At 42.7% G+C, this 25,551-nt stretch overlaps 1 protein-coding gene across 1 annotated transcript in view; it reads left to right on the top strand.

Annotated features, from left to right (window-relative positions):
- The window catches only part of LOC140735308 (arf-GAP with dual PH domain-containing protein 1-like), a 173,925-nt gene that overhangs the window by 139,994 nt on the left and 8,380 nt on the right, over window positions 1-25,551 (top strand). The window contains exons 5-9 of the mRNA XM_073060196.1: window positions 8,049-8,161; window positions 15,859-16,005; window positions 18,452-18,535; window positions 20,739-20,801; window positions 24,129-24,200. Of these exons, the coding sequence (XP_072916297.1) occupies window positions 8,049-8,161; window positions 15,859-16,005; window positions 18,452-18,535; window positions 20,739-20,801; window positions 24,129-24,200 (479 nt within the window). The remainder of the gene's footprint in view (window positions 1-8,048; window positions 8,162-15,858; window positions 16,006-18,451; window positions 18,536-20,738; window positions 20,802-24,128; window positions 24,201-25,551) is intronic.

Raw genomic sequence — 25,551 nt, 5'->3', positions numbered from 1 at the left:
TTTTGTGTTGTTTCATGTAGTCTAGTGTAGTTTTGTGTTGTTTCAGGTAGTCTAGTGTAGTTTTGTGTTGTTTCAGGTAGTCTAGTGTAGTTTTGTATTGTTTCACATAGTCTAGTGTAGTTTTGTGTTTCACATAGTCTAGTGTAGTTTCGTGTCGTTTCAGGTAGTCTAGTGTAGTTTTGTGTTGTTTCAGGTAGTCTAGTGTAGTTTTGTGTTGTTTCATGTAGTCTAGTGTAGTTTTGTGTTGTTTCACATAGTCTAGTGTAGTTTGTGTTGTTTCAGGTAGTCTAGTGTAGTTTTGTATTGTTTCACATAGTCTAGTGTAGTTTTGTGTTTCACATAGTCTAGTGTAGTTTTGTGTTGCTTCAGGTAGTCTAGTGTAGTTTGTGTTGTTTCATGTAGAATTAAGATATTTGGTCTGCTCCACCATTCCATCATGGCTGACTTATTATCCCTCTCAACCCCGTACTCCTGCCTTCTTTCAGTAACCTTTGACACACTTACTAATCAACCTCAGCTTTAAATATACCCAATGACTTGACCTACACAGCTGTCTGTGGCAATGAATTGCATAGATTCACCACCATCTAGCTAAAGAAATTTCTCCTCATCTCTGCTGCTTGTATTCTGGGGTTGTGCCCTCTGGTCCTAGACTCCTCCACCATAGGAAACATCCTTTCCATATCCAACAAGATTCAATGAGATTCCCCCCTCCATTCTTCTAAACTGCAGCGAGTACAGGCCCAGAGCCATCAAACACTTCTCAGTGGTTACATCCGATGAGGTTGTGGTTCAGACTTAATTGTTTTTAGATTTGTAGGAATGATTTTTCTGAGCAGAAGAGGGAGTTGGAGGTCAGGTCAGGGTTTAGGACAGAAGGGGAGTTGAAGCTTGGAGGAAGTAAATGAAGAGTTCAGTGGCAGGTGCTGGTGGTTGGGGTGCTCCCTGATCGAAGACCAGCGATCTCTGTGAGTGTATATCGAGGGTAAAGGCCAGCACTCCACCTGGTCAGCGGCCAAGGTCGCCCGACCCTGTGGATGGGAGCTAGTAACTCGAGGACGAGGTGGGCATGCTGCGTTGCTGTTTGAGTGTGTGGTGACACATAGGGGCAGCACCCAGTCCACTGTTGGGTTCTGTTGGCTGTTAACACACAAAAAAAACATTTCACTGCATGTTTCAATATACACTCAGTGGCCACTTTATTAGTTACCTCCAATACCTAGTAAAGTGGCCATTGAGTGTATATGTGTGGTCTGCTGCCGTAGCCCATTCACTTCAAGGTTCGATGTGTTGTTATGTTCAGAGTTGCTGCTCTGCACACAATTGTTATAATATGTGGTTGTGTGAGTTACTGTCACCTTCCTGTCAACTTGAACCAGTCTGGCAATTTTCCTCTGATCTCTTTCATAACATGGCGTTAAGTGACTGAAGGCCACTGGATGTTTTTTTTTTGTACCTTTCTCAGTAAACTCTAGAGCCTGTTGTGCATGAAAATCCCTGGAAGTGAGCAGTTTATATATGAAATACTCCAACCACCCGATCTGGCACCAACAATCATTCCATGGTCAATTCCCTATGATCGTATTTCTTCCCCCACTCTGATGTTTGGTCTGAACAACAACTGAACCTCTTGACCATGTCTGCATGCTTGTATGCATTGACTTGCTGCCTCATGATTGGCTGATTAGATGTTTGCATTACCGAGCAGGTGTACCTAATAAAGTAGCCATTGAGTGTGCATATGATAAATAGATGAACCGGAATCTGAAAACTACCCAGGTTCCCAGCACTTGTGCAAGTCTACAGCAAGTGAAAGTGACAATTAATTTCAGTGCACAGCAACAGTTGTAATTTGAGTGGAAAGCAATTTTCTTTATTAAATGTATTTAATCACTTTGTGTTTTAATTGCTTTTTATGTAAAAGTAGCATTATTAATTTGTAGTATTATTTGAGTTTGATAGTGAGATTGGGTAATTTCAGTCGATTTCCTCCTTTGGGACTATAACTGAGTCACAAGTCGTGGTCAGTGTTACCCAAAGCAGATCTTGAAATTCACAGTTGCAATTAACTGCAGTTAATTTCCCCAGCTGCCATTGTGGGATTTGAATTCTCTTTAAATTATTTGTCTGGGCATCTGGAACACTAGTTCAATTACATAGTGCTATCATAGTCATCTCCTGCCATCATTTGTTCTAGCAGGATGCATTGTGCTTTCGTACAGCAACTGCTCTGTCTAGGGCTGCAGGAAACTGTGGAGAGTGTGAATATGGCACTGTCTGTCACGTACATCAGTTTCCTCTCCATTGATTCTGTCTACACTTCCACTGCTTCAGGAAAGTAGAGAACATCATCAGCAACCCCACCTGCCCCAGACATGCTCTCTTCTCCCTTCTCTAATTGGGCAGAAGGTGCAAAATCTTGGGAGCATGTACCACTGGGCTCAAGGACAGCCTCTACCCCACTGGTCTACGATTACTGAGTGGTTCTGTTACAAGGATCTACCCCTTAGTATAATGATCAGGAGGCAAAGAGAGAATCTGTGATTACCGACAAATCACAGTAATTTGTCTCAATTACTTTAGAAGTAATCTAAATTGTCTCAATTGTCTCAATTACTTGTCTCAATTGTCTCAATAGAAGAACGCATGAATTTACACAGCCGAATACCTGTCTGCACAGTTTTTCTGACCCTCCACAGATGGCCAAAAATAGAAAAGGTAATACCTGTAAAAGGAGCCTCTGCTGGCCATGTATTCCTCCGATCTCCACGTGACTGTGTGGTCCTTCACATCTCTGATGGTGGGCCTCTGGAGAGTTATTGCTGTTAGAGCACTCGAAGCATCTGCTTTTATTTTCATTCCTTGCCAGTTCAAATGTTGCCTTTCAGTGCTATTGGCTGCAGATTATCTGACTGACATTTAACAATTTATTGCCCCTGGTCCAAGTCAGCAACCATTTATTGTCATTCTGCTACAAGTGACAACTGGTAGTTTAGTTCTCTTTGACTCCAGATCAAACCAGTAACCAGGTGGAATCACTCAGGGCAGACAGAGATCACACCATTCACAAACCTGCATGTTATACTATTATCAAAGAACACCTTACAAATAACATCTTATCTGGAAATGATCTCTAGTCCAACACATTACCTAAAACATCATTGTGTCTACTTTAAAACAGTGATCAAGCCAAGCAACTTCAGTTCACAAAATGGAGGATGTAGAGCAGCTTCGCAAAATGGCAGCCTCCATCTCCTTCAAGCACATGGCAAGAACCAAGATAATTGGTTTGTCTACTTCCACAGTCTTTGATTCATTCAAATTCATTGACCATAGTTCTTTCTGGCCAACTGTTCCTAGCTACATATACCTGTCTGGACTGCTCCTGTGGCTCCTCCCACAGACCCCTGTATAAAAGCAATTGAGGCCTGAGCCCAGCCTCATTCTCCAGGATGTAGTGTTGTTCATTCTTCCAGTCAATAAAAGCTGATATCTCGCTTCTTACATCTCAGAGTGAGTTATTGATGGTGCATCACTGTTCCTAGTACAATTAGATGACCTCACAATCTACCTCGTTATGCCTTTGTACCTTATTGTTTGTCTGCACTGCACTTTCTCTGTGACTGTTACACTTTATTTTTGCACTGTTGTTGTTTCACTCTATGAATTTATCTGTATGAAGAGTGTGCTTTCAAGTTTTTCACTTATTGGCTGACTGGCAGGAGGCAAATCGGAAGCAGGTGGATTTAGACAGATTAGGAAAATAAGCAAAGAAGTGGTAGATGGAATATAGTATTGGAAGTGTAGGGTCATGCACTTTGGTAGAAAGAACAATGACATAGATTATTTTCCAAATAGGGAGAAAACTCAAAAATCAGAGAGGCAGAGGGACTTGGGAGTCCTCGTGCAGGATTCTCTAAAGGTTAACTGGCATATTGAGTCAATGCGAAAGAAGGCAAATGTACTGTTAGCATTCATTTTGAGAGAACTAGACTATAAAAGCAAGGATGTAACGTTGAGGCTTTATAAGGCTTTGGTCAGACCACACTTAGAGAATTATGAGCAGTTTTGGGCCCCTTCTCTAAGAAGAGATGTTCTGGCATTGGAGAGAGTCCAGAGGAGGTTCATGAGAATGATTTCAGCAATGAAAGGGTTAACATATGAGCAGCACTTGATGGCTCAGGGCCTGTGCTTGCTAAACTTTAGAAGAATTGTGTGGGGGGGGGGGGGAGGGATCTAATTGAAACCTATTGAACATAGAAAGACCTAGATAGAGTGGATGTAGAGAGGTCATTTCCTATAGTGGGTGAGTTAAGGTCCAGAGGGCACAGCTCAGAATAGAAGAACATCCCTTTAGAACAGAAATGAAAAGGAATTTCTTTAGCCAGAGGGTGATGAATATAAGAACATAAGAGATAGGAGCAGGAGTAGGCCAATCGGACCCTCAAGCTTGCTCCGCCATTCAACAAGATCATGGCTGATCCAATCTTAACTCTAGTTTTCACCGAATCCCACAAGGCAACAGTGCCAACCAACAGGGCACCATGCCGCCCATTTTATTTTATTATTCATCCCGCCCAAACCCATGTGATCACCCGGGGGAAAAAAAACGAGTTGCCAATTGAGGAGAAAAAATCTGGAAAATTCCTCTCCGACCCATCCAGGCTATCGAAAACTGGTCCAGGAGATCACATGGCTGATCTAAACCTAGCCTCATGTCCACTTACCTGCTCGCTCACCGTATCCCCTAATGCCATTTTTATCCAGGAAAATGTCTATCTCCGTTTTGAATTTATTGAGTGTAGTAGCTTCCACAGCTCTCTGGGGCAGCAAATTCCACAGCCCCACTACCCTCTGAGTGAAGAAATTTCTCCGCATCTCAGTCCTGGAACGGCATCCCCTTATTTTAAGATTATGCCCCCTAGTCCTAGTTTCACCCATCATTGGGAACATTCTCCCCGCATCCACCCGATCAAGCCCCTTCACAATCTTACATGTTTCAATAAGATCGCCTCTCATTCTTCGGAACTCCAATGAGTAGAGTCCCAATCTACTCAACCTCTCATCATACATCAACCCACCCATCCCCAGAATTAACCTAGTGAACCTTCTCTGCACTGCCTCGAGAGCCAGTATGTCCTTTCTTAAATATGGACACCAGAACTGCACGCAGTACTCCAGGTGTGGTCTCACCAATACCCGGTACAACTGCAGTAAGACCTCCCTGTTCTTATACTCCATCCCCCTAGCAATAAAAGCCAGCATTCCATTGGCCTTCTTGACCACCTGCTGCACTTGCATACTAACTTTTTGTGTTTCCTGCACCAGGACCCCCAGATCCCTTTGCACAGAAGCACTTTCCAGTTTCTCTCCATTTAGATAATAACTTGCTCTATTATTTTTCCTGCCAAAGTGCAAGACCTCACACTTGTCAGTATTATATTTCATCTGCCAAATGTCTGCCCAATCACTCAGCCTATCTATGTCCCCCTGCAGGGTTTCAATGTCCTCCGCACTCATTACACTCCCTCCCATCTTTGTGTCATCAGCAAACTTCGATATGTTGCACTTAGTCCCTTTCTCCAAATCATTAATATAGATTGTAAAGAGTTGGGGTCCCAACACCGACCCCTGCGGAACACCACTAGTCACCAACTGCCAGTCTGAGAATAAACCATTTATCCCAACTCTGTTTTCTGTTAGAAAGCCAATCCTCCACCCATGCCAGAATATTATCCCCAATCCCATGATTTTTTACTTTAAGTAATAATCTTTGGTGTGGCACTTTGTCAAATGCCTTTTGGAAGTCCAAATACACCACATCCACTGGTTCCCCTTTATCTACCCTATATGTTATGTCCTCAAAGCACTCCAACAAATTTGTCAAACATGACTTCCCTTTTGTAAAGCCATGCTGACTTTGTCCTATTAAGCTATGTTTATCCAAATGCCCTGTTACTGTTTCCTTAATTATCGATTCCAACATTTTGCCAACCACAGATGTTAGGCTAACTGGCCTATAATTCCCAGCCTTCTGTCTATTGCCCTTTTTAAATAAAGGAGTTACATTAGCATTTTTCCAATCTGCCGGGACCATTGCCGAGTCCAGCGAGTTTTGAAAAATTATCACTAATGCATCCACAATCCCGACCGCCACTTCCCTTAAGACCCTAGGATGCAAGCCATCCAGTCCAGGGGATTTATCCACCTTCAGTCCCATTAATTTATCAAGTACCATTTCCTTGGTGATTTGAATCGTAGAATTGTGGAATTCATTGCCACAGACAACTGTGGAGACCATTGGGTATATTTAAAGCAGAGGTTGATAGGTTCTTGATTAGTCAGGGTATCAAAGGGTACAAAGTGAAGACAAGGGAATGGGGTTGAAAGGGATGATAGATCAGCCATGATGTAATAGCAGTGCAGACTTGATTGGACAAATGGCCAACATCTGCTGCTATGCCTTATGGTCTTAATCTGATCAACCTTTCTAGTTAGCTCCTCCCACTATCTGTTGCCTCAGTCACAGCACTGTAAACACTTTAAGCCACTTTTTATAATGCCTATTATATTGTGAATACATGCTGCTGTTTATGTAATTATGCACATTTTATTCCATATCCATACTTTAAGCTCCAAATTTATTTTTGTATAATTCTTTATAATTGTTGAATGTTGCTGTTTTTGTTGCATGTCGTGTCAACACACCACAGCAAATTACTAATACATGTAAACGTACACTCAGTAGCCACTTAATTAGATACCTGATGTGCCTAACAAAGTGGATACTGAATGTATGCTTGTGGTCTTCTGCGGTGGCCCATTCACTTCAAGGTTTAACATGTTGTGCATGCAGAGATGTTCTTCTGCAAACCACTGTTATAACGTGTGGTTATTCGAATTACTGTCACCTTCCTGTCAGTTTGAACTAGTCTGACCATTCTCCTCTGACCTCTCTCATTAACGTGGCGTTTTTGCCCACGGAACTGCTGCTCACTGGAATTTTTTTTGTTATTTTTGTTTTTTGCACCATTCTCTATAAACTCTAGAAAAATCCCAAGAGATCAGCCGTCTGTAAACCACCCCGTCTGGCTGCAACCATCATTCCATGGTCAATGTCATATTTCTACTCCATTCCGATGTTTGGTCTGAACAGCAACTGAACCTCTTAACCGTATCTGCACGCTTTTATGCACTGAGTTGCTGCCACATGATTGGCTGATTAGATATTTGCATGAATATACAGGTGTAGCTAATAAAGTGGCCAATGAGTATATTTGATGAATAAAGTTGATCCTGACCCTTAATCCTTAAAAAATCCCTTTAGCCCATCCGACCAAGGTTTCTATTTATCCACATTTGGCCAATATGCTTCTAAACTTTTGTTGTCTGTGCAGCTGTTTAAGTGTCTTTTAAACATTGTTAATGTACTTGCATCAAGCACTTCCTCTCACAGCTTGCTATATATATATGGAACATGTTCCGGTGTCTTTCCAGTGAGAGGAAGGAAGAAATAATTCCAGCATTCCGCGCCGAGATCCTTTATCAGTCTGTAGATGCTGCTCGACCTGAGCTCCTCCAGCATTTTGTGTGTGTGTTACTCTGGAATGTTGGTGTGTGGTTAAGGCCAAGTGGTTGAGGCGTTAGTCTAGTGATCTGAAGGTCGCTAGTTCGAGCCTAGCTAAGGCAGTGTGTTGTGTCCTTAAGCAAGACACTTACCCACACATTGCTCTGCGACAACACCGGTGCCAAGCTGTATCGGCCCTTGCCCTTCTCTTGGACAACATCGGTGGCGTGGAGAGGGGAAGGCTTGCAGCCTGGCAACTGCCGGTCTCCCATACAACCCTGCCCAGGCCTGCGCCCTGGAACCTTTCCAAGGCACAAATCCATGGTCTCTCGAGACTAACAGATGCCTATAAACTCAGCAGAGTCACGTGCGTTGCTGATTTTACCTTAGATTTTAAGCATTTGGATTTGTATCTGAAATTATGTGGAGAGCTGTTATTGCTGGGGATCATCATTTATCACCTCGTTATGTTTTATTCCAGGTTACAGAGAAGGCTTCCTGTGGAAACGAGGGCGTGACAACGGTCAGTTCTTAAGCAGGAAGTTCATTTTAACCGAGCGGGAAGGCGTCCTGAAGTATTTTAACAAACACGACGTAAGTTCTCAAGTTGACCACCTGTGGGGGTTGAAAAGCCCTTGTCAGTAGCGTGATGAAACATTGTTAGTTGGGGTGCCATGGTGATGAGCACGGCACTGTTACAGCTTGGCCCATCGGAGTTTGGAATTCAATTCCAGCACTGTCTGTGTGGAGTTTGTACGTTTGCCCCTCGACCGCGTGGGTTTCCTCCGGGTGCTCCGGTTTCCTCCCACAATCTGAAGATATATTGGTTAGTAGGCTAAGTTCAACGGTCGAAGTATATTTATTATCAAAGTATGTATACATTATACAGCTTTGAGATTCGTCCCCTAACAAAAAAACCCAAAAAAAACATTAAAAAGACCATCATACATTCAATGTGTAGGGAAACAAAAATTCGTGCAGACAATAAATGCAAGCAATTAGCATTCTGAACAAAGAGAGTCCGTCCCCAGGCCCTTGGTTCAGCACAGAGTGGAGCAGTGGACTGAAACGGCCTGTCCCTCACCTTGGGCCCTGACACCCTGACCTTTCCAATCTTAAATTGTTCAAGCATCAGATTGAGTCGCTTTGATACGCTCTGGAGCCTGGCCCCTGTTGCCTCGAATCGGTCTGTACCCGCCCAGCACCTAAATCGGTTAATTGGTCATTGTCAGTTGTCCTGTGATTAGGCCAGTGTTGAATAGGTGGGTTGCTGGGCAGTACAGCTCGGTGGACCAGAAGGGTCTGTGCTAAATAAATAAATAGTTTAATATATATGGGCACAACGTGAAATTAGCCTCCACAACGAATTCCATCTACCCTGTCTATACCCCTCATAATTTTGTATACCTCAATCAAATCTCCTCTCAATCTTTTACATTCAACATAACATCCCATCTCCTGTACTTAATACATCAATTTATAAAAGTCAATGCGCCAAAAGCATTTTTACAACCCTATCTACCTGTGACACCATTTTAAACTAATTATGGACCTGTATTCGCAGATCCCTTCGCACACTCCTGATAATGTATTGTTGTAATGAATCGATCTGTATGAACAGTATGCGCTACCTCAGTACAGGTGAAAATTAAACCAGGTTACAAATTCAATAACCGAACATCAAAAATCTGATTCTGGGAGAAATTGCAAAGCAATTTGCGTCAAACAAAATGGAGCACCTCTATTTCATTAAACATTGCACGTAACAAGTAACGAAAGAACAATTGTGTTCAGTTCCTCATTATAGGAAGGAGGTGTTTGCTTCAGAGGACATTTACCAGGTTGTTGCCTGGGCAGTTTCTGAGGATAGTTTGAGAAAGTTAGGGCTTTGGTCTTTGGAGTGAAGGAGGATGAGAGGTGACTTTTTGGATTTAGCATTAGAATCAGGCTTAATATCACTGGCTTATGTCAAGGTATTTGGTGTTTTGTGGCAGCAGTACATTGCAATACATCATAAGAAAATAAACCTATAAATTATAATAAGAAATAACAATTTAAAAATTAAATAAGTGGTGCAAAAATAGAGCTACAGAAAAGTAGTGAGATAGTTTTCATGGGTTCTTTGTCCATTCAGAAATTGGATGGCAGAGGGAAGAAGCTTTTCCTGTGTCTTCAGGCTTCTGAACCTCCTCCTTGACGGTAGCAATGAGGAGAGGCCATGTCCTGGGTGATGGTGTCCTTAAGGATGAATGTCACCTTTTTGAGGCATCGTCTTTTAGGACTGAGATGTCCTCGATGCTGGGGAGGTTAGTGCCTATGATGCAGCTGGCTGAGTCTACAGCTTTCTGCAGCTTTTTCCAAATGCCCCTTCATACCAGATGGTGATGCAACTAGTTAGAATGCTCTGTACCGTAAATCTGTAGAAATCTGCTGACATTACAAGTCTGGTCAAACTCCTAATGAAGTTTAGCCTTCACTGTAATTACATCAATACATTAGGCCCAGGATAGATCTTCAGAGATGTTGACACCCAGGAACTTGAAACTGCTCACCCTTTCCATTTCTGATCCCTCAATGAGGACTGGTGTGTGTTTGCTCAACTTCCCCTTTCTGAAGCCTACAAGCAATTCCTTGGTCTTACTGATGCTAAGTGCAAGGTTTTTGCTGCAAAACCACTCAACCAGCAGATCTACCTCGCTCCTGAACGCCTCTTCGTCACCACCTGAAATGGTGCATAGTTCCCTGAAGGTGGAATCTCATGTGGATGGGGTGGTGAAGAAAGCTTTTGGTATGCTGGCTTTTATAAATCAGAGCATTGAGTATAGGAGTTGGGATGTAATTTTAAAATTGTACAAGGCATTGGTAAGGCCGAATTTGGAGTATTGTGTACAGTTCTGGTCACCGAATTATAGGAAAGATGTCAACAAAATAGAGAGAGTACAGAGGAGATTTACTAGAAAGTTACCTGGGTTTCAGCACCTAAGTTACAGAGAAAGGTTGAACAAGTCAGGTCTTTATTCTTTGGAGCGTAGAAGGTTGAGGGGGGACTTGATAGAGGAATTTAAAATTATGAAGGGGATAGAGAGAGTTGACGTGGATAGGCTTTTTTCATTGAGAGTAGGGGAGATTCAAACAAGAGGATATGATTTGAGAGTTAGGGGGCAAAAGTTTAAGGGTAACACGAGGGGGAATTTCTTTACTCAGAGAGTGGTAGCTGTGTGGAACGAGCTTCCAGTAGAAGTGGTAGAGGCAGGTTCGGTATTGTCATTTAAAGTAAAATTGGATAGGTATATGGATAGGAAAGGAATGGAGGGTTATGGGCTGAGTGCGGGTTGGTGGGACTAGGTGAGTGTAAGCATTGGCATGGACTAGAAGGGCCGAATTGGCCTGTTTCCATGCTGTAACTGTTATATGGTTATATGAAATACTGCCAACTATAGTTGTGTCATCGGCTACACAGTCATGGGTGTAGAGAGGGTAGGACTGTGGGCTAAGCACACATCCTTGAGGCGTGCCAGTGTTGATTATAAGTGAGGAGGAGATGTTATTTCTGATCCGTACAGACTGTGGTCTCCCGGTGAGAAAGTCAGGGATTCATTTGCAGAGGGAGGTACGGAGGCCCAGGCTTTGGAGCTTGTTGATTAGAACCGAGGGTATGATTGTGTTGAACACTGAGCCGTAGTCACTGAACAGCAGTCTGGCGTATGTTATGCTATTGTCCAGGTGATCCAAGGTGGAGTGGGGAGCCGGTGAGATTGCATCCACCGTAGACCTACTGTGGTGTTAGGCAAATTGCAATGGGTCCAGTTTCTTGCTTAGGCAGGAGTTGATTCTGGCCGTGGCCAACCTTTCAAAGCCCTTCATCACAGTAGATGTGAGTGCAATGTGACGGCAGCTCACCCTGCTCTTCGTGGCCACTGGTATGCTGGTTACCCTTTTGAAGCAAGCGGGTATCTCTGACGACAGCGGAGAGAGACTGAAGATGCCCTTGAACACCCCCACTGGCTGGTTGGCACAGGTTTTCAGAGCCCTACCAGGTACACTATCAGGGCCTGTCACCTTGCAAGGGTTCACCTTTTTGAAAGGTTTCCTGACGTCAGTCTCTGAGACAGAGATCGCAGGGTTACCAGACGCTGCAGGGATTCGCACAGGTCTCGTTCTACTCTCCCTTTTGAAGTGTGCATGAAAAGGGGTTGAGCTCATCTGGGAGTGAAGCATCACAGCTATTCATGGTTTCGCTTTGAAGGAAGTAGTAACCTGCAAACCTGACGTGCATCTAGTTCCATCTAACTTAATATGGAATTGTTTTTCACTCTTAAAATAGCCTTCTGTAGGTTTTACCTGAACTTCTTGTATAGTTCTGGATCACCGGTCTTGAATGCCACAGATCTTGCCCTCAGCAGATTACGAATCTCCTGGTTTATCCAGGGCTTTTGGTTTGGGTATGACCGGTATGTTCTCTAAGGCAGACTCTCATCCACAGAAGTCTTAATGAAGTTGGTGACAGCTGTGACAGATTCAATCAGATTTGAAGGTGAATCCCTGAATATTGTCCAGTCCACTGGCTCAAAGCAGTCCGGCAAGCACTCCTCTGCCTCCCTTGACCATACCTTCCTGATCCTCACCACTGGTGCTTGCAATGTTTAGTCACTGCCTGTACGTCGGGTGTAGAAGTACAACCAGGTGATCGGACTTTCCAAAGTGCGGGCGTGAGCTAGCACAGTGATGGTGGTGTAACAGTGGCCGAGTGTGTTGGCTCCTCTGGTTCCACGGGTGGTAGTTATTCGGAGACTTCTTCAGGTTGGTCCGGTTGAAATCTCCTGCATCAGGGTGAGCTGTTTCCTGCCTGCTGATTACGGCGCTGGGCTCCCCCAGTCCCGCCTGATGGTGTGCTGAGGCAGAACGTACACCACTACCGGAATGACGGCAGAACACAGCCTCGACAAATAGAAAGGACAGCATTTGACTGCTGGATGTTCCGTGTCGGGTGAGCAGGGCTGCGACAGAGCTGCCACGTCCGTGTTCCATGATGGGTTAATTATAAATCATACTGAGCTGACCGGCCTCTACGGTGAATGGTGAACACATCGAGCTGCAGCACTGTGTCCGAGATGGCAGAGGATACCCAGGCTTTCCTGAAGCCGCAGTCCCTGATGTCCCTCTGGTGCAGTAACCTTGCTCTGCGGTGTTTAGTTTTGTTTTCCAGGGACTGCACGTTCATCAGCAGGACTGTCAGAGTGAGGGTCTGAAGCCTGTATGTTTCAATCTCACTCACAGGCCAACACACTTCCCTCGTTTCCTTTTTCTTAAAGGGGAACTGCACTTGCGACCTGAGTCCGCAGTCGGGGTCCCAGCGGTTTTGAGAAGCAGTTCAAAACCCTGCTCCCAATGAGCTCACTGAAACCCAGTGAACATTGAAAGGCCGGGATAGACTGGACACAGAGACGATGTTTCTAGTCGTGGGACAGTTCCAGAACCAGAAGGTGCAGCTTCAGAGAATGAGGAAGTCCCTTTAGAAGAGATGCGAGCAGGAATTTTTTAAGACAGAGGTTGGTGAATCTGTGGAATTCATTGCCACAGGCGTCTGTGGAGGCCAAATCATTTGGGTATATTTAAAGCAGAAGTTGATAGGTTTTTGATAGGTAACATAATGCATTGTGGGTTATACGCAAAAGTTTGTAAACGTAAAAACTAATAGAAAGGAAAACACAGAGCTGGGCATAACTCGTGCAGTCTTAGTTTTACTTTAAGTGAGAGGCAGTTGGTAGCATCATGATGTGTACTTTTACTTACAGCCTGTAACGCATTATGTAAACAACAAAGAATGTATTTACAATATTACTTAAATATTACTGAAATATTAAATACACAAGAGGAAGACAGCAGGAGAATGGTGGTTGAAAGGTAAAATAAATCAGCCATGATCGAATGGCACAGCAGGCTCGATGGGCCGAATGGCCTGAATCTGCTCCTCTGTGTTTTGGTTTAGTTGTGAAATTTATTTTCAAATGATTAATCTGGAATAAAATGCTACGTTTTGCAACGGTGACCCAGAATAAATCCATCTGGTGCACTGGCAGTCTTTCAAGAAGGAAATTTGAAGTTTGTACCTGGTCCTTACCTTTGTGATCCACCTCCAGATCCATGGTGCTGTGTTTGACCCAACGTACCTTTTGAGCTTGTCCAACAAGCCGTTCAGTGGAAATTGAATCTTCAGTGAGGTTATTACCCTTCGCCCATCAGTCTCCTGAATCAGTGTGGATAACTTCACTCACCTCAACACTGAACTGATTCCATAACCTACGGACTCCACAAATCATGTTTATTTACTTATTCCTTTCTTTTCTTGCAATTGCACAATTTGCCTTTTATGTAGATTGGCTGTTGGTCTTTCAATGATTCTGTTGGTCTATTGTGGATGCTGGCACGAAACTGAGTTCCAGAGCAGCGAAACTCGGTTTTGTATTATGTATCATAGTGTACTGTTGCTGCAAAATAAAATTCACGACATGCAGTATGCCAGTGATATTAAACCTGATTCTGATTCTTAAGAATCTCGGCCAGAAGTGTGAACGATTAATCTCCGTCCACGGATGGTCTCAGACCTGCTGAGTTCCTCCAGCATTATGGATGTGTGCTGCTCAAGATTTCCAGCATCTATGGAATCTCTTCCGGAGCCAGGCCCAGGATTTAAATGATGCACTTTATAAATAAGTTCAAGTTCCTAATAGGGCACATTACATTTTTATGGGACTAGGCGGGATTATGGTTTAGCACTGAGTAGATGGGCCAAAGGGCCTGTTTCAGTGCTATAGTGCTGTATGACTGTGACAGTATAGATACTTGGATGGGAGGGTGTGGAGGGCTATGGTCCAGGTGCAGGTGGATGGGACTAGGCTGCATAATAGTTTGGCACAGACTAGATGGGCCGAAGGGCCTGTTTCTGTGCCGTAGCATGCTGCTGTGTTCTATACCTGATCATTATCTCGAGCAGAAAGCCGTCTCTTGAGTAGAGTTTGCAGAAAGTTATGTGGCTGTTCCCAAGCAGGCAGGATTGGAGACGATTTTGAATCTGTGCCCACTGTCTCAGACTCAGTGGGTGTAGAAATCCCTCCTGTTTTGCATGCACTGGGCAGTTTCATTGCTGAATTCTGTTTCTGAAAGGTAAACAATAGCAAGCTGCAAGCATTTCTGTATTTGTTGTATGTACAAGATACACAAATTCCTCCTCCTCCATTTTTGCATCTCCCTGTGATAAGCAGTTCATTTGCCCGCGAGCCCTAACCGGACCCACCTGGGCCATTGAGCCTGGAAGCCAGGCACTCATTTGTAGACGAGGATCAAAAATACTGCATGTAGTCACAGAAACTGGCCCTTTGGCCCAAAGAATAACCGAGCGGAGTCGATGGGCTGAATACTCCTATGCCTTACGGTCAAACTCATTCATTCCAACCAAAGTGTCTGTTGAACTAGTCCCATATAAGTCCCATTTACCTACGTTTGATCCATAACCCTCAGAGTACACCTTATCATTCTAGGGAACTGCTCCAATAGTCTTACCACAGCAGGAAGGAAGCTGTCCTTGACCCTGGTAGTACGTGCTTGCTGGCTTTTACACCCTTTTTCCCAATGGGGGAAGGTAGAAGGTCCAGATTATTCTGGCTGCAGTGGGAAGTGTGGATAGTCTGTGGGTTGGAAGCTGGTTTCCTTGATATGCTGAGCTGTGTCCACAACTCTCTGCAGTTTCTCACAGTCATGTGCAAAACATCTGCCCTACCAAGCCCTGAGTTTATCTTGGACTCCATTGTATTTCTTTAAATTCCTGTAAATGGCCGTAAGAAAGTAAGTCCCAAGGTAATATACGGTATACATACATATTTTGATAATAAATTTACTTTGAACTTTACTGCATCCAGGTAGAAACACTTTTGATGGCCTATCAATGAAAACTGGAAAGAAGTGGTGCATTATTTTTGAATGCAAATGTTTGATTTTAAAAATAATTGGATCTAGGAAAGTTTCGGGCTGAGACCCTTCATCAGGGTTGTTGCATTGTGTCCTAATGAAGGGTCTTGGTCTGAAATGGCAACTGTTTATTCCTCTCCATAGATGCTGCCTGACCTGCTGAGTTCCTCCAGCATTTTGTGTGTGTTGCTCTGGATTTCCAGCATCGGCAAGAATCTCCTGCGTTTATGAATATGGGAAAGTCTGTTCAACCCTAGCACCAGTGTGTCCGATTTTAGATGCTCCATGAACCTGTGCTTAACTTCTTTATTTTATCTGTCCTTCAGGCTAAAGAACCAAAAGCCATTCTAAGGCTCGAACAGATTAATGCCACCTTCCAGCCAGTAAAGATAGGGAATCCAAATGGGTTGCAAATTACATATTTAAAAGACAACAGCACAAGGAACATATTTGTCTATCACGAGGATGGAAAGGTAGGCTAATGGAATTTTGCAAATAAAATAATTATAATCGTGATACAAGAGGTCTGAAATTATATTTATGCTGAGCTTCAAGCGGACTTTCATAACCACAAAAATTTCCGAGGAAGCAACACTTCAGAAAAATTTGCTGTCCAGTGTAATTTTAAAACAGATCCGGGGGCAGCACGATAGCGTAGCGGTTAGCGTAACCCTATTACAGCGCCAGCGACCTGGGTTCAATTCCGCCTTTATCTGTGAGGAGTTTTTACGTTCTCCTCATAATTGTGAGTGTTTCCGGTTTCCTCCCACAGTCCAAAGGCGTACATTTAGGGTTAGTAAGTTTTAAGTTGTTTCGTTGGTGTCGGAAGTGTGGCAACATTTGTGGGCTACTGCTAGTGCATCTCTCACCGATGCAAATAATGCATTTCACTGTATGTTTCAATGAGCACGTGACAAAATAAAACTAATCTTTATCTCTGTACAGTGAGCTGTTTACATTGCATGCATTTTGAATTATATTTTATTAACTTATTTATGGTAATAATTTGTTGTATGTTCTGTGGGTGGAGTATGTTTAGTGGGAGCACCGTGATCCGGAAGAACATTGTTTGGTTGTATGTATGTACAGTCAGATGACAATACAGTAAACTTGAACTTCATATTGGCTGTTTCCACTAGCTGTGTGATCTGAGACGGCACAGTAGTGTAGTAATACGACAGTATTACTGTTACTAGCACTGTCAAGAATGTGTGCTGGGAGGTAACAGGGTGTTCAGACATTTCACAGCCCAGGGAGAGAAGCTGTTACCCAGACAAACTGTCCTTGTTCTTATACAGTGATACCTCCTGCCTTGATGGTAGGAGGTCAAAGAAACTGTGGGACAGATGGGAGGGGTTCTTGACGATGTTGAGGGCTCTGTGAATGTTCTGCACCTTGAAGCAATGACTTGTGATTTTCCAAAACCTTGAAGGTCCAAATGAGTTGTGCAATTCTGAGCCGCCAAGTTCAGGAACATTCATTACCACACCACCATTACACTCCTGACTCCGAGTGGATAGCTTCACTCACCTCAACTCAGAACTAACTCCACAACCTACAGACTCGCTTTCAAGGACTCTACAACTCACTTTCTCTTCTTCTCTTTGCACATAGGTTATTTTATTTTTTAATTTATTCATTTATGGGATGTGGGCGTCGCCAGCTAAGCCAACATTTATGGCCCATCCCTAGTTGCCCTTGAGAAGGTGGCGATCAGCTGCCTTCTTGAACCACTGCAGTCCCTGAGGTGTAACTACACCCACAGTGCTGTTAGGGAGGGAATTCCATGATTTTGACCCAGCGACAATGGAGGAAAGGCATTATGTTTCCAAGTCAGGATGGTGAGTGACCCCGATGAGTTATTAACTTCAAACTTCCTGCGTAATCACCTCAAAGAGTTGAACTGCACGTGCCTGTAACGAGAGCTGTATAACTCATCTCCTTTCACCTTAGGCCACAAACTTATCAATCACCCCTGCTGTGGACAGTTTCTGGAGGTCCAAGATCCGTATGCTCCACGACCGCTGGACTAAGTGTGTAAATGTAGGCGGGGACTATGTTGAAAAATAAATGTGCTAGGGTTTTCTAAAACAGACTCCTTCTGCCTTAGGCCACGAACTTATCAATCACCCCTCGTAGAATAGAACTTTATTGCCATTGCTCGAGACAATGAGATTGCGGTGCTAATTCGATCCATGCAAACCAGATCTCTACAAAGCATGTGGTGCAGCTTATTTTTTTAAAAACCATATATACATGCAACAAGTGACTTTGGTAGTCCATGGCGTTCAAAGGCCAGAGGCACGCTGCGGCATGGCATTACTCAGCTGTACAACAGCCCGCGGGAAGAAGCTGCTTATCAGTCTCACTGTCTTGGCTAAGATGTTTCTGTATCTCCTACCAGGTGGCAGGAGATTGGTCAGACCGTGTCCGGAATGGGATGGGTTTTCGATGATGCTATGTGTGCCGTAGGCTTTGAGAGTTGTAGATTCAGTACTCCAGTAGTTAAGTCCCAGTGATGTGCTGTGCCATCCTAATCCCTCATTGGAGATAACTAGGACCGATGGGCACAACATCAGAATAGAGAGATGGCCCTTTAGAACAGAGATGAAGAGGAATCTTTTCAGCCAGCAGTTGGTGAGTCTGTGGAACCCATTGCCACAGACGGATGTGAGAGCCCAGTCATTTGGGTAAATTTGAAGTGGAGGTTAGTAGGTTCTTGATTAGCCAGAGCATCAAAGATTACGGGGTGAAGTCAGGAGAAAGGGGTTGAGAGAGATAATAAATCACCTATGATAGAATAGCAGAGCAGACTCAATGGGCTGAATGGCCCAATTTACTCATATGTCTCGTGGTCTTTTGTTTGACTGCCTTGTTTATGATGAGGCTAAAAATGCTTGTGCTTTCTTTCCCTGACAGGAGATTGTTGACTGGTTCAACGCAATCCGAGCGGCACGCTTCCATTACTTACAAGTGGCATTCCCAGGAGCCAGTGATGCTGATGTAAGTTTTTTTAAAATTTATTCCCTGAAGTCTAGTTCACTGTCGTCTGCACAAGTACATGTATGCATAAGTGTGATGAGAAACTCACTTGCAGCAGCTTCACAGGGACAGAAAGACAACATTCCCAAGAAAAGCACAAATTAACAAATTGCACAAAATTATACACAGAACAAAAAAGTGTCAAAGTGGTCGTAAAATACTGCTACAATGAGATAGTGATTAGAGTGATTCAAGAGCCAAGTGGTTGGGAGGGAAGTGGCCATTCTCGAACGTGGTGGTGTGAGACTTCAGGATGTGGAGATCTTTGTTAAATCTGGCATTTATTCTCGTCGTAACTGTCTTTCAACTGATTGACACTTTCGATAGCCGTGAAGAGTCAACTGCTACCACGATTAGTGGGTTGGACTGAGGTGTGGAGTTACATAGGCCGGACAGGGTACCAACAGTAGCTTTCCTGGTGTGAAAGTATCTGGACAGATTGCATCATGGTCTGGTACAGCAATTCGATTGTGCAGAAGCTGCAGAGAGCAGTGAACTCAGATTGATACATCAAGTGTGTGTGTGTGTATATATATATATATATATATATATATACACACATACATATACACACACACACACACACACATACATATATATATATGTAGATAGATATATATACAACACACATACATACATCAAGGCTTTCCTCTCATCTGGTTTTCCCCTCATCTGGTTTTCCCCTGTGATAGACAAACTAGTATAGTTTTCACCGTACCATCTGATGTCCAGCAATTTTTTCTAGGATATAGTTGTACCGACCTTTAAACACACTCTAAGATCCCTCTCACGCAGCCCTTCTTTACACACCACCACTCTGTGTAAAGAACTTACCCCTAACATTCCCCCCATCCTTTCCTCCAATCACCTTAAAGTTATGTCCTCTCATATTAGTCATTTCTGCACTGGGAAAATGACTCTGGCTGTCCACCCGATCTATGCTGCTTATCATCTTGTATGCCTCTATCAGGTCTCCCCTCATCCAATTTTCTACTGTGTTGTCATCACTTAACTAGTTAAACCTAATTAACTGGCCGAGCTTGAGTTCTGCCACTCATTTGCCGTGTCGTATGACGTGAGTGATCATGGTCTCATGACCATGATCGTTCTTGGCAAATCTTTGTAGTAAATTTTTCTACAGAAGTGGTTTGCCATTGCCTTCTTCTGGGCAGTGTCTTTACATTTTGGTGACCACAGCCATTATCAATACTCTTCAGAAATTGTCTGCCTGCTGTCAGTGGTCACATAACCAGGACTTGTGATATTTACCAGCTGCTCGTACAACCGTCCACCACCTGCTCTCGTGGCTTCACATGCCCCTGGTCGGTGTAGGGCAGAGGGGAGAACTAGGCAGGTGTTACACCTTGCCCAAGGGTGACCTGCAGGCTAACAGAGGGAAGAAGTGCCTTACACCTCCTTTGGTAGAGATGCATCTCCACCCTACTCCTCATTATATAAATTAAACAGCTCAAATAATTGTGAAATTAAAACTAAAATACTGAGTATCTCTCAACCCCATTCTCCTGCCTTTTCCTCATAACCTTTAACACCCTTACTAGTTAAGTACTTATCAATGGCCACATTAAGTATACCCAAAAGTTAGGTGCATAAGTTTGTAAGAGTCCAAGTGTGGAGTTTAGGGGAGATGTCGGGGGTGGGGTTTTTTTTAAACACAGAGAGTGGAAAATGTCTAGAATTCCCTGCTGGCAGTGGTGATAGAGACAGATACAATTGGGACACCTAAGAGAATTTTAGATAGGCACATGGATATAAGGTAAATGGAGGGAAGGGTTAGGTATGTAGGTCGGCAGAACATTGTGGGCTGAAGGAACCGTAACCTGATGTAGTATGTTCGGAAAAAAATACATCTAGCGATACAGCATGGATTGGATGGGCCAATGGGTCTATTTCTGTGCTGCAGTGCTCTATGACTCTACAGTGGACATCCAAAATAAAATCAGAAAATTCTGGAAACACTCAGGAGGTCAGTCAGTATCTGTGGAGAAAGAAACTTCATATTTCAACACGATCTTTTACAGCAGTCTCACATTCCTGCAGCTTCTTGATACTAAAGGACGATAAGACATGAGGAATGATGCAGAAATCTGTCAACCTTTCATCTCCTGGAAGAATATTAATGCTGATTTTCTTTGTTTAATCTCAGCTGGTGCCAAAACTGACCAGGAATTATGGGAAGGAAGGATATATGGAGAAAACGGGTCCAAAGGTTGGTGAGACTTCCCATGCCATTGTATCTTGGGATGTATTTGGGATGTTTAATAGTTTGCACACAGCTAGATTATACATTTCTGAAGCCTCTATTGTTTGCATGTCTCCATGCAGTGAATTATCAGATCAGGAAATAGCCTCTGTATTTTTTCACTCAACATTTTAGGAACAGCTTCCTCCCATTGCATTTCTGAACGGTCCATGAACACTCTCTCACTCTCTGCCCTAGTTAATTATTTTCATATTTCTTTCGTAACTTGTGATTTTTTTTTAATGTATTACACTGTACCACAAGTGCAAAACAAGTTTCACAACATACAGTACTATGCAAAAGCCTCGGGCACAGATATATAGGCTGGGTGGCTGAGACTTTTGCACAGTACTGTATTTGTCAATGTGGAGCCAACATCATCAAGACAGCTCTTCACTGGAAGCACGAGGAGGGCGGAGGAAATGCGAGAGACCAAAGGCAACTTGGTGCCATTCTGTAGAGGCAGAAATGAGGACCCTGAACCACACCTGGGGCACAACAGAGAAGATGGCCAGAGATGGGGGGCCTTCATTGCTGCCCTAAGTGCCAGTGGTGTAACAGGCAGTAACTGGTCATTATAATTTGTCCCATGATTCGACTAGAACTAAATTGGGGGGATTGTTGGGCAACGGGCCTGTTCCACACCGTATCTCAATAAATTAAAAAAATAAAAAGGATTAGGCCATTCAGAATTACTTCACCATTCCATCGTGGCTGATTTATGATCCCTGTCAACCCCATTCTCCTGCCTTCTCCCCATAATCTTTGATGCCCTTATTAATCAAGAACTTGTCAACCTCCACGTTAAATATACTCAATGTCTTGGCCTTCACAACCATTTGTGGCAATGAGTTCCACAGGTTCCACTTGCAGGGTGCCCCCAGGTTGTGTTGGGTGTTAACGTAACATAAATGATGCATTTCACTGTTTGTTTCAATGGTCATATGATAAGTATGTAAATCTGAAACGAAGAAATTATGTAATTTAATTTATTTCGGTCAGTTCAATCATAACAAAAACATCATTTTCAGTGATGATTTCATAAGACAAAATTAAATAATAAAAATCTTTAAACCAGACTGAAAGGGTGTAGGCTGAAGCTACAGCTTATTATGCCCACCCCTCTTACTTATACAACAAGATATTTGCCGTCAATCATAACATCAAAACAAAAATTTCATAATCCTTTATCACAAAATCCAATTCCAAATATCATTTATTTACATTACTCCAATTCATTTTAAATCATGTATTTTATATTTGTTCATTAAATTATTTTTAAATAATTTTTTAAACTTGTCAAGTGTAGTGCATGTTTTTAAATTCTCACTACAACTGTTCCATAGATTCACCCCTCTGACTGAAATACAATGATTTTTTACATTTGTTCTTATCCTTTGTTTTTGAAATATACAAGTTCCTCTCAGATCATGTTGACTTTCTGTCATTTTAAACGACCTTTAGATACTTTGTGGTAACTGTTCATTTTTTACTTTATACATAATTTGTATTATTTTAAAATCTACGAAATCTCTGAATTTTAAAGTGTTTAGTTGAATAAATAGTGGATTAGTTGGCTCATAATAATTTGTCTTATTTACAATTCGTTATGGCTTTCTTTTGGAGTAGAAAAGTTGAGTTTGTATCTGCTTAGTATGTATTTCCCCATACCTCTACACAGTAAGTCATGTATGGGACTATAAGTGAACAGTAAGTATACAAAGATTCTTGATTTAAGAAATCTTGCGTTTTGTACAGTATTGTAATAGATTTTGACATTTTTGCTTTGACATAACTTGTATGTGGTTTCCAGCTTAATTTATTATCTATTACCACTCCTAAAAATTTTGTTGCAGATACCTTATCAATTTCAACATCATTTATTCTAAGTTTACTATATGGGTTTGGTACACGGTTTCCAAATATTATGAATTTAGTTTCACTTAGATTCAGTGATAATTTGTTAGTACCAAACCATTTCTTTATAATTTTTAGTTCTTTCTCCACTGTATCCAAAAGTTGTTTCAGATGTTCCCCACTACAAAATATAGTTGCATCATCAGCAAATAATATACATTTTAATGTCTGAGAAACCATACATATATCGTTTATATACAAAATGAACAGCAATGGACCAAGCACTGAACCTTGTGGAACCCCACAAGTTACCCTCAAAAGTTTTGAATTCGAGTTGTTTATATGTACATACTGATACCTGTCTTCCAAATAACTACTTAACCAGTCATGTGCCACCCGTCTAATACCATATCTTTCTAATTTTGTTAATAATAATTTATGGTCAATGGTGTCAAATGCTTTTTTTAGATCAAGGAATATTCCCACTGTGTATTCATTTCTTTCTATAGCATTTGATATTTCTTCTACAAAATCTATTAATGCTATTGTACTGGTTCTGTTTTTTCTGAAACCATAGTGCTGTTCACAGAGTATTTTATGTTTTGTTATAAAATCATCTAACCTTCTTACAAATATTTTTTCCAACATCATTGGCTCTCAGCACCGAGGGTACTGGTTCCCTCACCCAGACTCTTGGCTCCACCTAGTGGTCAGTGTTGTTCAGGTTCTCAGTAAGCAACATCCCATCTGCTGGAGGAACACACATCTGATAGGCCCGAAACCTCGACTGTTTGTTCCTCTCCATAGATGCTGCCTGACTTGCTGAGTTCCTGCAGCATTTTGTGTGAGCTGCTCAAGATTTCTAGCATCTGCAGAATCTCTGGTGTTGATAATTATTTTAGGGACTGCAGAATAACTAGCAAATTTCTACAGATGCACCGTGGTGAGCATGTTTGCATACGTGAAGAGGCCAATGCACAGCATTGGAAAAAGCTACAGAGCATCGCAAACTCGGCCAGCTTCGTCATGGGCACGAGCCTCCCCACTATCAAGAACACCTTCATAAGCGATGCCTCAAAAAGGCAGAATCCATCGTTAAGGACCCCCATCACCCAAAACATGCCTTCTTCTCTTTAGAGTGGAGGTACAGGAGCCTGAAGACACGCAACATTTTAGGAACAGCTTCTTCCCCTCCGTTATCAGCGTTCTGACTGGATAATGAACCCATGAGCACTATCTCACCTTATTTAATTTGATTTATATATTTCCTATCTCTTACAGTGTATCATAGTGTATTCTTTGTACTGCTGTCGCAAAACAACAAATTTCATAACGTGTGTAAATGGTAATAAATCTGTTCTAATTCTGAATAACTTTGCATTTCCATTTTTATGCATACTCAGACCAGTAGTTCTAACCTCCTTCTCTGTTCCCCAGCAAACAGAGGGTTTCAAGAAACGATGGTTCACGTTAGATGACAGGAGGCTGATGTACTTTAAAGACCCGCTGGTAAGTTTGCAGAAGCACGTCGCGTTATAACGTTAACCTGGGGTGCTGTTTCACTTTGGCATTCCTGGTGCTTGGTTCTTCCTTCAAAAAAAAAAAGCATTTTTCCGTCTCACTCAGAGGGTGGGGAGAGTGTGGAACGAGCTGCCAGCGGAACCGTTGGACGTAGGTTCGATTTCAACATTTAAGGGAAACTTGGAGAAGTCCGTGTACAGGAGGGGTATGGAGGGCTAGGGTTCAGGCGCAGCTTGCTAGGACTGGGTAGAATAATAGTTTAGCACAAACTCGATGGACTGAAGGGCCTGTTTCTGTGTTGTAGCACTCTGTGACCGTACCACATTTCATGGATTTTGAAGTGCAAACCAGCCTTCTGGATTGTGTAGAATGTGTTCTCTCGTGGTCCCAGAACAGATCCTACACCATCAAGAAAGCTCAACAATGCCCGAAGAGAGCTGGGCTTTGCATATCAACACATACACCCTTCTACAGAAGCACTGTGAAGAGCATCCCAACAAGATGCATCACATTGCATGGTACGGAAACTGCATTGTGGTGGGCAGGATGTCAAAACTGCCCAATGCATCACTGGCACCAGCCTACCCAGCATCAATGACATATATTCAGAAAGGGGCCAGGATCCCACCCACCCTGCTCATAGACCGTTTGTCCCACTCTCATCAGGGAGGAGGCTGTGCAGCTTCTGCACCAGGATTACTAGACTCAAAAACAGTTACTTCCCCAAGGAGTAAAACTGATCAACACTTCCACCCACTAACCCACCCCACCACACCCCCGACTACCTCTACTTTATCATTTCCTGTCAGTCACCTTATGGACTTGTGTCTAGCGGCACTTTATGGACATACAATCAATCTACCTATATCAGCTATTTTATGTATTTATATTCACTGTGTTCTTTATCTTACTGTGTTTTCAATTTTTGCTGCATCTGATCTGGAGTAACAATTATTTCATTCTCCTTTGCACTTGTGTACTGGAAATTATTTTAAACAATCTTTCGGTGTGGGTGCCACCGAAGTTAATGTTACCTGGTAACACACAAAATGCTGGAGGAGCTCAGCAGGTCAGCATCCTCTATGGAGAGGAATAAAGATTCAACATTTCGGGCAGAAACCCTTCATGGATGAGGCCACTTTCTCCAATATCCGGTAATTTCTCCCCCTTCTTCCTTCTCACTTTTTCTAATCCTGCAGAGTTCCTCCAGCACTTTATGCACATTGCTGAATATTTTCAGTATTTCTTGTGTTTATGGGTCATATTTATTTTGGTTCAAAGTAAATTTGTTATCAAAGTGTGTACACTCAGTAGCCACTTTATTATGTACATTCGATAA

This window comes from Hemitrygon akajei, chromosome 11 (genome assembly GCF_048418815.1).
Source record: "Hemitrygon akajei chromosome 11, sHemAka1.3, whole genome shotgun sequence".
NCBI lineage: Eukaryota > Metazoa > Chordata > Chondrichthyes > Myliobatiformes > Dasyatidae > Hemitrygon > Hemitrygon akajei.
This window is presented reverse-complemented; position numbering and strand designations above follow the sequence as displayed.